The 14526-nt window shown below is 40.3% G+C and overlaps 2 protein-coding genes across 36 annotated transcripts in view; one reads left to right on the top strand and one right to left on the bottom strand.

The window, feature by feature from the left end:
- The window catches only part of COL28A1 (collagen type XXVIII alpha 1 chain), a 196372-nt gene extending 189808 nt beyond the window's left edge, over nt 1-6564 (bottom strand). For 19 of the 29 annotated variants that reach the window (XM_035254916.3, XM_017975340.4, XM_035254919.3 and 16 more), the window contains exon 1: nt 6247-6564. The gene's annotated coding sequence lies outside the window, so the exon portion shown is untranslated. Of the gene's footprint in view, nt 1-4076; nt 4165-6246 lie in introns of all 29 variants that reach the window. The other 10 variants (XM_017975339.4, XM_078342703.1, XM_078342705.1 and 7 more) reach the window with 1 other exon arrangement.
- The window catches only part of MIOS (meiosis regulator for oocyte development), a 41679-nt gene continuing 33573 nt past the window's right edge, over nt 6421-14526 (top strand). For 2 of the 7 annotated variants that reach the window (XM_035254931.3, XM_009002383.5), the window contains exons 1-4: nt 6421-6623; nt 7553-7649; nt 12338-13671; nt 13998-14096. In XM_035254931.3, coding sequence (XP_035110822.1) covers nt 12378-13671; nt 13998-14096 — 1393 coding nt within the window. In that variant the 5' untranslated portion in view covers nt 6421-6623; nt 7553-7649; nt 12338-12377. Of the gene's footprint in view, nt 7217-7552; nt 7650-12337; nt 13672-13997; nt 14097-14526 lie in introns of all 7 variants that reach the window. The other 5 variants (XM_078342722.1, XM_035254928.3, XM_078342721.1 and 2 more) reach the window with 3 other exon arrangements.

Genomic DNA, 14526 nt, shown 5'->3' with positions numbered 1-14526 from the left:
ATCCCATTCACAATTGCCAGGAAAAAAAAAAAAGTGAAATACCTAGGAATACAGCTAACCAGGATGGTGAAAGATCTCTACAAGGAGAACTACAAAACACAGCTCAAAGAAATCAGAGATGACACAAACGAATGAAAAAAATGCTCCATGCTTATGGATAGGAAGACTCAATATTGTTAAAATGACCACACTTCCCAAAGCAATTTAGAGATTCAATGTTATTTCTATCAAACTACCAAAGCCATTCCTCACAGAACTAGAAAAAACTATTTTAAAATTCATATGGAACCAAAAAAGAGCCTGAATAGCCAAAGCACTCCTAAACAAAAAGAACAAAGCTGGAGGCATCACACTACATGACTCCAAACCATACTACAGGGCTACAGTAACCAAAACAGAAAGGTACAGGTACAAAAACAGACACATTGACCAATGGAACTGAATAGAGAGCCCAGAAATAAGGCTGTACACCTACAACCATCTGATCTTCAACAAGGCTGACAAAAATAAGCAATGGGGAAGGGGCTCCCTATTCAATAAATGATGCTGAGATAACTGGCTAGCTATATGCAGAAGATTGAAACTTCCTTATATCATATATAAAATGGATGGATGGATTTAGTCAAGATGGATCAAAGACTTAAATGTAAAATCCAATACTATAAAACCCTGGAAGACAACCTAGGCAATACTATTCTGGATGTAGGAACAGACAAAGATTTCATGACAAAGACACCAAAAACAGTTGTGACAAAAGCAAACATTGACAAATGGGATTTAATTAAACTAAAGAGCTTCTGCGCAGCAAAAGAAACTATCAACAGAGTAAACAGACAACCTGCAGAAAGGGAGAAAAATTTTGCAAACTATGCAACTGATAAAGGTCTAATATCCAGCATCTATAAGGAACTGAAACAAATTGATGAGCAAAAACAAAATCCTATTAAAAAGTAGACAAAGGACATGAACAGACATTTTTCAAAAGAAGACATACATGTGGCCAACAAGCATATGAAGAAAAAGCTCATCACTGATCATTAGAAAAATGCAAATCAAAACCACAATGAGATACCATCTCATACTAGTTAGAATGGCCATTATTGGAAAGTCAAAAAATAACAGATGCCGGCAAGGTTGCCAAGAAAAAGGAATACTTACACACTGTTAATGAGAGTACAAGTTAGCTCATCAATGGTGAAAAACAGTGTAGCGATTCCTCAAAGACCTGAAAACAGAACTATCATTTGACTCAGCAATCCTATTACTGGATATATATCCAAAGGAATATAAATCATTCTATTATAAAGACACATGCACATGTATGTTTACTGTGGTACTATTCATAATAACAAAGACAAGCAATCAACCTAAGCACGCATCAGTGGTAGACTGGATAAAGGAAATGTGCTAAATATACACCATGGAATACTATGCAGCCATAAAAATGAAGGAGATCATGTCCTTTGCAGGAACATGGATTGACCCGGAGGTCATTATCCTTAGCAAACTAATACAGGAACAAAAAACAAAATAGTGCATGTTCTCATTTATAAGTGGAAGCTAAAAGATGAGAACACATGGACACATAGAGGGCAACAACAGACGTTGGGGCCTACCAGGAGTGGAGGGGAGGAGGGAGAGGATCAGGAAAAATAACTAACAGGAACTAAACTTAATCCCTGGGTAACTAAATAATCTGTACAACAAACCACCATAACATGAGATTACCTATATAGCAAACCTACACATGTACCCATGAACTTAAAACAAAAGTTTAAAAAGAAATCTTCTTTGTCCTATTTAAACATAATTCTTGGTATTGAGGTAAATCTGAATTCACATGATATGCTTTGTCAAATTTTTCCAAACCCGTTTTTTTTGAGACAGGGTCTCTGTTGACCAGGCTCCGGGTGCAGTATCACAGTCTTGGCTCACTGCAACCTCCGCTTCCCAGGTTCAAGTGAGTTTCCTGCCTCCTGAGTAGCTGGGACTACAAGTGTGCACCACCATGCCTTGCTAATATTTTGCTTGTATTTTTTAATAGAGATGTGGTTTCGCCTTGTTGGTCAGGCTAGTCTTGAACTTCTGACCTCAGGTGACCCACTAGCCTCAGCCTCCTAAAGTGCTGGGATTATAGGCACCACACCTAGCCCTATGTTGTTTACAATTTAAAGATTTTAAAGATATTAGAAATCATATACCTGACAACTATGTGAATTTATTTTGACAATGTTAATCCCAAAATGTATGAAGAAGTGTCCTGATTTTAGAAATTTATCTGGGTATATGCTAGAAAACATTTTGAAGGCCACTATTTTAAGATATCTCAGATCTTCTGATATTCAACCTTTGTGAAAAGATTTCCTAAGCCATGGTACATGTTTACAGTGCCTTCATTTCAGCTTGATACCTCCTCAACCTCCATCTAAAAGTGAAACTTGCTCTCAGGTACAGAATGATTTTGTTCATGTGGAAATAAAAAGAATTGGGATTAGCCAGTCACAGACTCCGCAAAATGTTCCATTACTGTAGTAACTGAATTGCTGCCAGGAGCAGCTGTAAATAAGGAATAAATTGGCTGTCCTTCAACTGCTATCCTTTTTGTTTTAAAACTGTAACAAAAATCCTGTCCTGATAACCACAACATAAATGAAGAAGCTTAAAAAGAACATCCTGGCCAGGCGCAGTGGCTCCTTCCTGTAATCTCAACACTTTGGGAGGCTAAGGCAGGTGGATCACTAGAGGTCAGGAGTTTGAGACCAGCCTGGCCAACACGGTGAAAGACTGTCTCTACTGAAAATACAAAAAGTAGCTGGGCATGGTGGCACATGCCTGTAATCCCAGTTACTTGGGAGGCTGAGGCAGGAGAATTACTTGAACTCGGGAAGCAGAGGTTGCAGTGAGTCGAGACTGCATCACTGCTATCTAGCCTAGGTGACAGAGAGAGTCTCCATCTCAAAAAAAAATTTAAAAAAAATCCTATTAGGGATACAAAAGTTTAAATTTAAAACAAAATAATGAGACTGAACTACAGCAGCTTTAGGATCTACTGTAAAACACATGTTTAGTAAAAGCAACTAGTGTCATCTCAGACCAGTCTGTCAAGTTCTCTGCTATGGTTTACTGTTTCCAAAAGATATAAAGCACTCACCCAGCTCACTAAATGTGTTTTGGATACCTATGCAACAGGTGTTCAAGGAAATCCAAAGTTCTACACTAAAAGATTGCTACCCACAAGGATGTTGTTTTAGTGGAGAAGGGGAATCAGTTTCCAAAAAGACTGAGAAAAGTGTCCCTTATTCCTGTTAGGGGCTTCAGAGGAACTGGTGGCAATATGAAAAAATATATACTTTCACAAAGCTTGAGTGGAAAAGGAAGTTGAAAAAAGAACATTAGCTGGAGGGGCATGTAGACTAGAGAAAGATGTTGATTTAGTATTTATTCAACAAATTTTTGTTGACCAGGTACTCTTTATTAGGCACTGTTTTACATCCTGGGGATTAAGCAGAAAATAAAGTAGACAAAGCTCCTCTGTTTTAGTTAGGGAATTAGCTAAGCTGCTCTAACAGGGCCAAACAAACAATGATTTTTTTAAAGAACAAAATTTATTTTCTTTTACATAATGGTCCAGAAGTCTCTGATTGATCCAAGGGAGAAGATGCCCCAGCTCCTCAAAATGATATTTGGCCTCATGGGAGGACATAGCCTATGAATGCTGTGGCTATAGTTGTTAGTAGTAGGATGGTACCGATATTTCAAGTCTTCAGAAAAAGGAAAGACCCATAGCATAGCCCTCGGCCAATATGAAGGAAGAGGCAAATGAAGAACACGGATGCGCCATTAGCATGTAAATAGTGGATCATTCAGTCGTAGTTGACGTCTTGGGTGATATGACTTAGGCTAGTGAGAACAGCTTTGCCTTCCTTAATACATGGCTTCCATTTCCAGTCTGTATCTCTTTTTGCCATTTGCCAGACAGCAGGAAGAGGGAAGAGAAAGTGTATAGCTAGGAGCTTTCATTTTAAGGGACATGATCCAGTTCTACTCACATCTATAACTTTTTTATATAGCCTTACCTGGCTGAAAGGGAGGCCAAGGAATGTCATGTCTAAGTGGGTCACCAAATGCCCTGCTCAAATTTGAATGTAGAGTTATTTCTTCTTACTAAAAGGAAAAAAAAAAAAAACAACAGAATGAAAACTGGGGATACGGAGAAGACACAGTCTAGAAGTAGACAACTATAGGAAAGTAAAGAGATGGTGATATATGTGAAGTTGTGGTAAATAGTGATATATGTGAAGTTGTGGTAAATATCATGAAGACAATAACAAAGGAGCTAATTTATAGGTAGTCAGTAACAAGTGAGTAGAGTCCTGAGTGAAGGGAGAGTATGAGTCATGTAGATTTATGCATTCCAGGCAGAGAGAATAGCTAGTGAAGAAGCTCTGAGGCAAGAGCATGCTTGCCATGTTTAAGGGACAGTGAAGTCACAGAGACAAAAGACAAACCAGAAGAAAGTGATTATATGGAACCAAGTGAATGAGATATTTCAAGAGAGAGGAAGTAGTCAAGAAAAACAGAAGTTGCAAGGGTGAAGCTTTGGCCATTGAAACTGGCAGCATAGAGGTCATATGTGACCTTGACAAGTAGCAGTTTTGGTGGCATAGTGGGCACAAAGGACTGAATGGAGTGAATTCGAGGGAAACAAGAGGAAGTGGAATTACAGAAAGCAAATATGGTCCTCTGAAGAGAAAATTGGAATGACTTGAGTATGTGTTGAAAGTAAAGAGCCAGTAGAAATGGAGAGGCTAAGATACTTGGAAGCAGAGCAATTGATGGTGCAACGTCTCAGAAGAGGAAAAATGTACAGGGTTCCTCCTTTTACTTTTTGTTACCTAAAAAGATAAGAATGGGAGAGAATCAACATATTGGAGAAGGGAAGGAGGAAGTAGTGGGAGGCTGTGGAAATTCTACCTAATAGATTTTTCTTTCTGAAGTAGGAGGCAGTGTCAGCTCCTGAGTGTGAGCAGAAAAGTTGTAGTCAACTATGTATAATAGGAGTGGATAAGGTAAAGATTTGTATTGATCTGAGGTTTTGTGGGGGTTTGAGGCCAGGGGCACAGCCATTGAGAAGATTGGCAAGATAGCGTTTGAAGTGATGAATACTGTCGTGTCTCCCCTCAGTAATGCAGCACTTTCTTCAGCCTATACTCTTCTAATGGCAGGATTGGAAAGGCAATACTCTCCCCAAACTCATCATCTTACCAAAACCATCTGCCATGAAGATCATCAGGACTAAAGCTCGTTATGCTGTTTATAGCCATCACCCCCACAAGCACAAGACCACCCACGTTTAAGCATGAACAGGCAAGCAAAGACTGTCAGACATCTGAAGACTGCCTCGGGCTCAGACGTGTGACACCTGGGGCAGCACCATTCACTCAGGTTTGGGAACAAAAATCCTGGAATCCTCTTTCACGGTCATTCACTTGGTCAATCACCAAACTCTCTTCATCCCACTTTCTAAGTATTCCCCAGGGCACCCACTTCTCTCCATGCCCACTCTTCGTGCCACTGGTAACCTGCCTTTCCGTCATTCCTCATTCTGATACTCCATCCCTCCAGCTCACTGCACAAAAACTGATCATACCACTTGCCTGATTAAACACTTTCGATGACTCTACCACTACCTTTAGGAAAAAGTCTATCCAAACTCACTAAACTGGTTTCCAAACCCTTTGTGTCAGCATCTTAGTCTCTCCCCGCTTTCTCTGCTCACTCATCCATACCTACTGCCTCCTTACTGCTGTCTTCTCCTACCTAGCACTTGCTCTTCCTCAGTCCTGAAGGCTCTTCTTTTTCAGCTCTCACTGCACTGTTTGTTCTCTTTCCTCGCTAATCCCATACTCATCCTTCTCATCTCAGCCTAGTGGTCCTTAAGGAAGCTTTGCTGACGCCGGAGACTGAGCGAGCGTCCCTCCCGAGTAGCACTGTGTTAGCTCTACCAAGCCATCGCTCTCTTTGCCCGTTTCCAGGCGGGACCGTGTCTTTTTACCTCACTCCTGTCTCCTCAGCATTCCGGCACAGTGCTGGGTACATAACAGGTGCTCAAGACAAGTTTGTGGAATAACTAAATGAGTGAATAAATCATTAACCAAATACCTTTCGTCTCCTACTACATCATTTGCAAAAATATGTTTAATAGAAATTAAAACCGACCCAGTGACGTAGAGTGTGTGACCTTACTTGAAAATGACAGAGGTGGTTGAGAGGCAGTCCCAGCCTAGGAACCCGGGGATCCGGCCTGCAGACCCATGGGCGGGGCCTGCGGGCCTGGGGCTTTCTGGCGGAAGGCGGGGCCTCCTGGCCAGTGACCCCGCCCGAGACGGGGCGCCTCCCGAGCGGGGAAGGGCGGGGCTCGCGGCGGGAAACTCCTCTTCCAAGGCCGAGGTTCGGCTGTGCGTCCCCGAGGCGTGGTAGTGGGGTCTTGGGCCCCAGCCCAGTGGTCCAGGTCACTAGCCGCGCAGCAGCGGCCGCCATCTTGTCCGCGTCCGGGCTCCGGAGGCGGGAGGGGCGGTGTCCAGACCGGAAGCGGCTGTGCGGCGGCAGCGCTGCTACCTCAGGTCGGTGAGTGCGATTCGGGCTGCGTCTCCGCTCTGAGGAGCGCTGCAAGTGCAGCGAAGGGCCCAAGATAGCCTAGTTGAAAGGCCTGGGCGTCTCGGCGGGGAGTGCGTTCCGCGCTGTGGGGTCATCGTGCCTGGCGGCGGGCCTGGCCTCACAGGGAGCTAGTGGGGATTGCGGGCGGCCGCGAGGCGCGCGGGGACCTCCCCCGGGCGCAGGGGCCACGCTGCAGCCTTCGCCGCGGCAGGCTTGTAGGGAGCGGCGGCCTAGCCTTTCCCCTGAGGTTCAGTCAGGTGCCTTGCCGGAGAGTCGCACTCAGATTCTTGCTTTACCCGGAATTGCATCGTGCCCTGTTCCAGTTGCACCCTATGAAATACTGTACTTCTTAAACGGCCTACCTCCCGGTGAGCTCTGTTCTCTTCGGATGAATGAAACCCTCACACATGTTGTGGACTTTGCTGAATTGTTTAGCAAATGACTGCTTTTGCAGGCCTTTTGTGTATTTTAAGGGTAATTTGGATATGTGCAGTGCATCTCCTTGAAGATGCTGATGGTGGAAATTTCTCTTTAACCGCCCTCGTTGTAATTTGCCACGGTAAGAAAAGTAAAAGACAACATCAAAAAGCATGTGATTGGATACTTTGTATACTTAGTAGTATTGTAGTGTGTTGGACTTCACCGTCCAGTAGCCACATGGATTGAGTTGTTCTGTAAGTGTAAAATACATACCCGATTTCCCAGACACGGTGCCAAAATATATATATATCCTCCCTGATAATTTTTTTATTGATTACATATTAAAAGGATAATGCTGTTGATATGTTGGCTAAATAAAATGTATTTTTAAACTTAATTCCACCCATTTTTACTTTTTAAATGTGGCTACTAGAAATTTTTTAATCATGTCTCACCCTGTACTTCTTTTGGACAGTGCTCTTCCAGATTTTCTGGTGAATGAACGCAGAATCAGCATTGCTTTCCTTTGCTGAGAAACCACTGATGGGAAGTGAGACTTGTTAAACTTGAAGGTGAGGATATAAATACAGGCTATAATTATTGCATACCACACCCCTTCAACACTTAATTTTTTAATGTCTCCAGCATTACGAAAAACATTAACTTTCAGGGCTCATTAAGGGAATGGTAGTGATACTAACATCTGTGTGATATGAAGAGCTCATTTCAGTTGATTGTCACAACTTTGTGAGTTGGAAATGAGATAGATTTTATCTCTGTTTTATGGTTCTGGAGTAATTACAAGATTTGTTAGAATCTGAGCTAGGGAGTGGCTGTAGGATTTCTGACTCTAGATTGTTTTGTTTACACCAAATTCTTAGTGATGTATGTTCACGAGCAAGGAGCTGTTTATACTGTGTATTAGATGGTGAAAAAAATAATTTCTTAAAAGGGTAGACATAGATGTAGCTCTCTATATAGGGCTAGTCTTCTGATGTGCAACCCGTGCAGTAGCACAGAGCTCAGCATTTAGAATGGCTAGCACTTACTTTAATGGCCAGTCTGCTCTCAGTGTCTTGACATTTTAAAAAAGTTTTAGGCTGGGCATGGTGGCTCGTGCCTCTAATCCCACCACTTTGGGAGACCGAGACAGGCGGATCACCTGAAGTCAGGAGTTTGAGACCAGCCTGCTCAACATGGTCAAACTCTGTCTCTACTAAAAATACAAAAAATTAGCCGGGTGTGGTGGTAGTGGGCTCTTGTAGTCCCAGCTACTCAGGAGGCTGAGGCAGGAGAATCACTTGAACCCAGGAGGCAGAGGTTGCAGTGAGCCGAGATTGCGCCACTGCACTCTAGCCTGGGCGACAAGCCAAACTCCGTCTCAAATAATAATAATAATTTTTAAATAAGGGCCCTGCATTTTTATTTTGCACCTCATCCTGCATATTGTGTAGCTGATCCTTTCTCTTTGCAGTAATGTAGGATGGAAGTTGAGAGACCTTGGACAAGCACCAAAACATCTGGTCTTCACTTTACTCCTACGTGAAATGAGAAGAATTTGCTAGTCTTTTCCTCTCAAGTTCTGTGATTCTGTATAAATTACTGTCATCAGATTTTGCGAATGGCAGTATAAATATTTTAGGTGCATAACATCAAGAAATGCTGATGATTCTCCATTGAGAGCCATGTAAATTAAAGTTTTAAAAATTACGCTAAAACTTTGTAAGATGGATTTTTCTATGTGCCATCAAGATTGCTCACCATAGACCATTGATATAAAGAGTAGGATTGTGAAACGAAAGCCTAGATAAAAAATTTGTTTATTTAAACATTGATTTTTCAGTGAGATGGGAAAATGGGCCCGATCTCATGATGTCTTCAATTAAGAGGTTTCCTTTGTTTGTGAGGGTGCAAGTATGAACCCTTACTTGGCAGTATCTGTTCCTTTTCTTTGCTGTCATAGCTGCTTCCTATTACATGAGGTCCCTCTCTTCCTCCTCATTCTTAAATGTTTAAACTCTCTTTAAGGTTTCACTTAATTTTATCACTACAGTGCTGGTTTTCTTTAGACCAGAGACTTCATCTGCTCATGTTCACTGCTGTGTTCCAGCTTTATAACAATGGCTAGAAGGTGCCCAATCAATAGTTACAGAATAAATGAAAGACAGTATGTTAGAGTAATTCTCTGTTAGGATGGCTTACTTTGGGGCTCTTGCCCATCAGTAGAACCAGTTAGGATAGCAGACACTTGAAACTTGGCTGGAGCCAACCTCTGCTAGGAAGGATAGAAGTGGAAGCACGAGGAAATAGGTAAAACTTGGAGATAGCAACTGTGAGAAGTGTCAGAGGGACCATTCAGCACATGCATTTATTTAACAAATATTTGTTAACTTCCTACTAAGTACCTAGCACTGTGCTGGGGACTAGAGGTACAATGGAACACGAAAAAATACTTCACCTGCTCTCATGGAGTGTATAATGCAGTAGAAGCGACAGAGATGGATGATTCAGGGGAAGGACTACCGCTTAATGACAGTGTATGTCTGACTAACCTGACCTGGACTAGGGAGGGAATAGAGAATGGTTGATGTCAAGGATCAGCAGGTGTTAACTGCCTTCCCTACCCAGAAGGCAAAGAAGTATGCTCTAACAAGAGGAAACATCATTTGCAAAGGTATGGTGATGGGGGAGGAGGGTATACCCTAGGAAGTGAAAAGGAAGTTGTAAAAGGACAGCAAGAATGTTATGCCGTGAGACGTGTGCAGTAGGCAGAGACCAAAACCTTTATAGGTTAGATTGAAGATTTGCAACACTATACTAAGAGCAGCTGGATACCATTAGAGGATTTTAAGCAAGGAAGGATAGCCTGGTCAAGTTTTTGTTGTAAAAGAATTATTACTCTTATAGCCTATAAAGCAGAATTTCTGAAGGACCAGGGGAAAGATGACTAAAAGAAAAGCTGAGCCAGTACCACATACCAGATATGTTATATACCTTGATTTCCAGGGAAATCGGTTTTCAGAGGCTTGAGACTGTGCTCAGTGTCGTAGCACTTGGAAGCCTGAGTGAGGAGACAAGATGATAAATAATTGGGTTGATCTGGGATTGGGGAAAGGCAAACCCAAAGTGGTAAGGAAGTGAAGACATTGAGGGTGCTAGTAAAAATATAATTGAAATGATTGATCCTGGGCTTGAGAAATACTAAAGAAGGAAATAAAACCAGTATAAAAATTTCTAAATTAGTGGTCCCCAACCTTTTTGGCACCAGGAACTGGTTTCATGGAAGACAATTTTCTCACTGACAGGGGATGGGGGCATGGCTTCAGGATGATTCAAGCACATTACATTTATGGTGTACTTTATTATTTACATTGTACTATATAATGAAATAATTACACATGTCACCATAATGTAGAATCAGTGGGAGCCCTGATCTTGTTTTCCTGCAACTATACGGTCCCATATGGGGTGATAGGAGACAGTGACCGATCATCAGGCATTAGATTCTCATAAGGAGCATACAGCTTAGATCCCTCACATGCACAGTTCACAATAGGGTTTGCCCACCTGTGAGAAACTAATGCTGCTGCTGATCTGAGAGGAGGCAGAGCTCAGGCAGCAATGCCAGAGATGGAGAGTGGCTGTAAATATAGGGGAAACTTCTTTGCTCCCTTGCCTGCTGCTCACCTCCTAATGTGTGCCTGGTTCCTAACAGGCCAGGGATCCAGACTGCTCTGTGGCCCTGGAGGTTGGGACTCCTGGTCTAAATTATATGAGTCTATGAAATTTTAGACTGGTAATTCCTAACGGAAATTCTTGCAAGATTAAAAAGAAAAGCAATTATATTTGAGTTGAACTGTTTAGTATGTCTTTATTAGAAGTCTATGCCAGGCTCTATATGTAGCACTAAGGATAGGGAGATACGTGAACTGTAGCTTTACCCTATGAGAACTGACAATCTAGTTGTACAGATACTAATTGCAATGAAGATTTTAGGTATGTTCATTCATTTTTGAATCTAAACTATTCCTTTTGCCAGCCTTAGTTAAAAATAGGCATTTAAATTTTTGTAGTCAACCTTAATTATTGAAACACCATTTTAAACTATAGCTATATTTAGTTTGTGCTTCTAATGCTAGAATATTTACTTTTTTCAAAATTCTACTTTAACACTTTTTCAAAGTTTGCAGAACTGAAAACTGAAAGAGCCTCTAATGATCACTTAATACAGTTTCTCCAAATGTGTGTGCGTATCACTGGTCATAAGATGCTTTGTAGATAAAACACAAACATTTTTAATAGTTATATATTTCAGTGTCTGTTAAAAAATACAATTAGCATAGCATACCATGATTCATGGACCTTATGAAGAGATTAAAGTCAATTTTCAGATTTTAAAAGAGTCAGTTTAAAGCAAAATATTAATGGCACAGGTTGCTACATGACTGAGGTTTGGGAAATACTAATCTAAAGCAACTCTTACATTATGTATATGAGAAAACAAAGGGGTTCCTCACACGCAATGACTTTTCTGAGGCATATAACTAATATAGGCAGAGCTAGGACTAGAACTCAGGTTTGCTCAGTACATTCCAGTGTTTATTCCGCCATACAAGGCTGCTGCTTATTACTGAAGGCTGAAGACAGCTCTTAGTATGGCATTGTACTTTAAATCTCTAGTGTTCATTACAATGGCCACATATGGTTATTTATATTGAAATTAGTTAAAATTAAGGTTTAAAATTTGAACTAGTCACATTTCTAGTGCTCAGTAGCTACATGTGGCTAATGGTTACCATATTGGACAGCATGAACATAGAACATTTCTGTCACTGCAGAAAGTTTTATTGGGCAGTGCTGCTTTAAACTATTGCTTAAGCATAATGATTCATAATGCTTTTAAGTTTTCCCCCCTTCAAAGGCATAACACTTAATAATTTGCTTACCACACTGAAGTTGTTATAACCCTGAAGTTAAACTGAAGATTCTAGCAACAGTGCAATTAAGATAATTGATCATGGAAAATATAGCCAGGATGGGAGTCTCAGATTCCTACTGGCTCATTTTATTGAAAGTGGTTGTTCTTTCTCCCTTTTTTCAATAAATATTTTCTTGAATTCATAGCAGATAGAAGAAATACAAATCTATTGAAAAAGAAGGTTCTTGAATAGAGAATTTTCTGACTTTCTAAATAGTTTATTCAGTGTAAGAATTATATTTTGTTGGTATTTAAAAATTTTTTATTTTTAAACATTTTCAGTGAATGGACCTGAGTGGACCCTTTGAGCACATCAGTAAACATGAGCGGTACCAAACCAGATATTTTGTGGGCACCACACCAGGTTGATAGATTTGTTGTGTGTGACTCAGAACTAAGTCTTTATCATGTGGAATCTACTGTGAATTCAGAACTCAAAGCTGGATCTTTACGTTTATCTGAAGACTCTGCAGCTACATTACTGTCAATAAATTCAGATACGCCCTATATGAAATGTGTTGCCTGGTATCTCAATTACGATCCTGAATGTCTGCTGGCAGTTGGACAAGCAAATGGTCGAGTTGTACTTACAAGTCTTGGCCAAGATCATAACTCAAAGTTCAAAGATTTGATAGGAAAAGAGTTTGTTCCAAAACATGCAAGACAGTGTAATACCCTTGCCTGGAATCCACTGGATAGTAACTGGCTTGCTGCTGGTTTAGATAAGCACAGAGCTGACTTTTCAGTGCTAATATGGGATATCTGCAGTAAATACACTCCTGATATAGTTCCCATGGAAAAAGTGAGACTTTCAGCAGGTGAAACTGAAACAACATTATTAGTAACAAAACCTCTTTATGAGTTAGGACAGAATGATGCTTGTCTCTCTCTTTGTTGGCTTCCACGAGACCAGAAACTTCTCCTTGCTGGTATGCATCGTAACCTAGCTATATTCGATCTTCGGAATACAAGCCAAAAGATGTTTGTAAATACAAAAGCTGTTCAGGGTGTGACAGTAGACCCATATTTCCACGATCGTGTTGCTTCCTTCTATGAAGGTCAGGTTGCAATATGGGATCTTAGAAAATTTGAGAAGCCAGTTTTGACTTTGACTGAGCAACCAAAACCCTTAACAAAAGTAGCATGGTGTCCCACTAGGACTGGTCTACTTGCCACTTTAACAAGGGATAGTAATATTATTAGATTATATGATATGCAGCATACACCCACTCCCATTGGGGATGAAACTGAGCCCACAATAATTGAAAGAAGTGTACAACCTTGTGACAATTACATTGCTTCCTTTGCATGGCATCCAACAAGTCAAAATCGAATGATAGTTGTAACTCCCAACCGAACAATGTCTGACTTCACTGTTTTTGAAAGGATATCTCTTGCCTGGAGCCCAATTACATCTTTAATGTGGGCCTGTGGTCGTCATTTGTATGAATGTACAGAAGAAGAAAATGATAATTCTTTAGAAAAAGATATAGCAACGAAGATGCGCCTTCGGGCTTTATCGAGGTATGGACTTGATACAGAGCAGGTGTGGAGAAACCACATTTTAGCTGGAAATGAAGATCCACAGCTCAAGTCACTCTGGTATACTCTGCACTATATCCTTTGCATTGTGAATTTTGTGAGGTGAATCAGGTAGAAGTATTCTTGAAGTTTGCTGAAAGGTCAGTCTATAAATATGTTGAATGTTTTATATATAAATACAAGTTACATAATAACATTATGAAGTAAAATTGCTCTAAACCCTTGAACTTGAAATACCACTTTGTAGATTGTGTAGGAGGAAGAAAAGTATCTCTGCAGTAGAGTAGAACCTCCTTATTTGCACTGACACCTATTATGAATTGGCTCCAAATAAAAATAAATTTAGCTTTGAAATATTTTATTATGCATCATCACTAGTATTTCCTATGCATTTAAATACTTATGAAGCAATATACAGAAGATATGGATCAGAAATCTCCAGGCAACAAAGGATCGTTGGTTTATGCAGGAATTAAATCAATTGTAAAGTCATCTTTGGGTAAGAAAATTCCATTTCATTTTCTTCAATATGTTTATAACTTTTGTACCTTTATTTTGGTCCTGTCATTTGGCAGAAATTATCTAGTTATTTCAGGATCATGTACACAAATATTCTTTTTTTGGTTTTTGATTAGATATTTCAGTGAATTGTTGAGTTAAATGCATAATTGTATTTATATCCAAACCCTTTCTGCAGGAAGTCTTAATTCTCTGAAGTGATGTTGACTTTCTTAAATCTATTCACACATTTATTCAACATTATTTTTCTGAAAACCCAGTTTTTTGCTAGATAACTTATAGGTTACTGATTTTTAGTTCAGGTTTTATCACAGCATTTTGCTTTTTGAAAACTAGATTAAAAGATCTCTAATTGAAGGAGACTCCTTTTTGTTTCATTCCCCAAATACTTTCATTGAGCTATCTAACAG

Source organism: Callithrix jacchus, chromosome 11 (genome assembly GCF_049354715.1).
Source record: "Callithrix jacchus isolate 240 chromosome 11, calJac240_pri, whole genome shotgun sequence".
Classification (NCBI taxonomy): Eukaryota; Metazoa; Chordata; class Mammalia; order Primates; family Cebidae; genus Callithrix; species Callithrix jacchus.
Note: the sequence above shows the minus strand (reverse complement) of the source record. Positions and strands in the feature narration are given on the sequence as shown.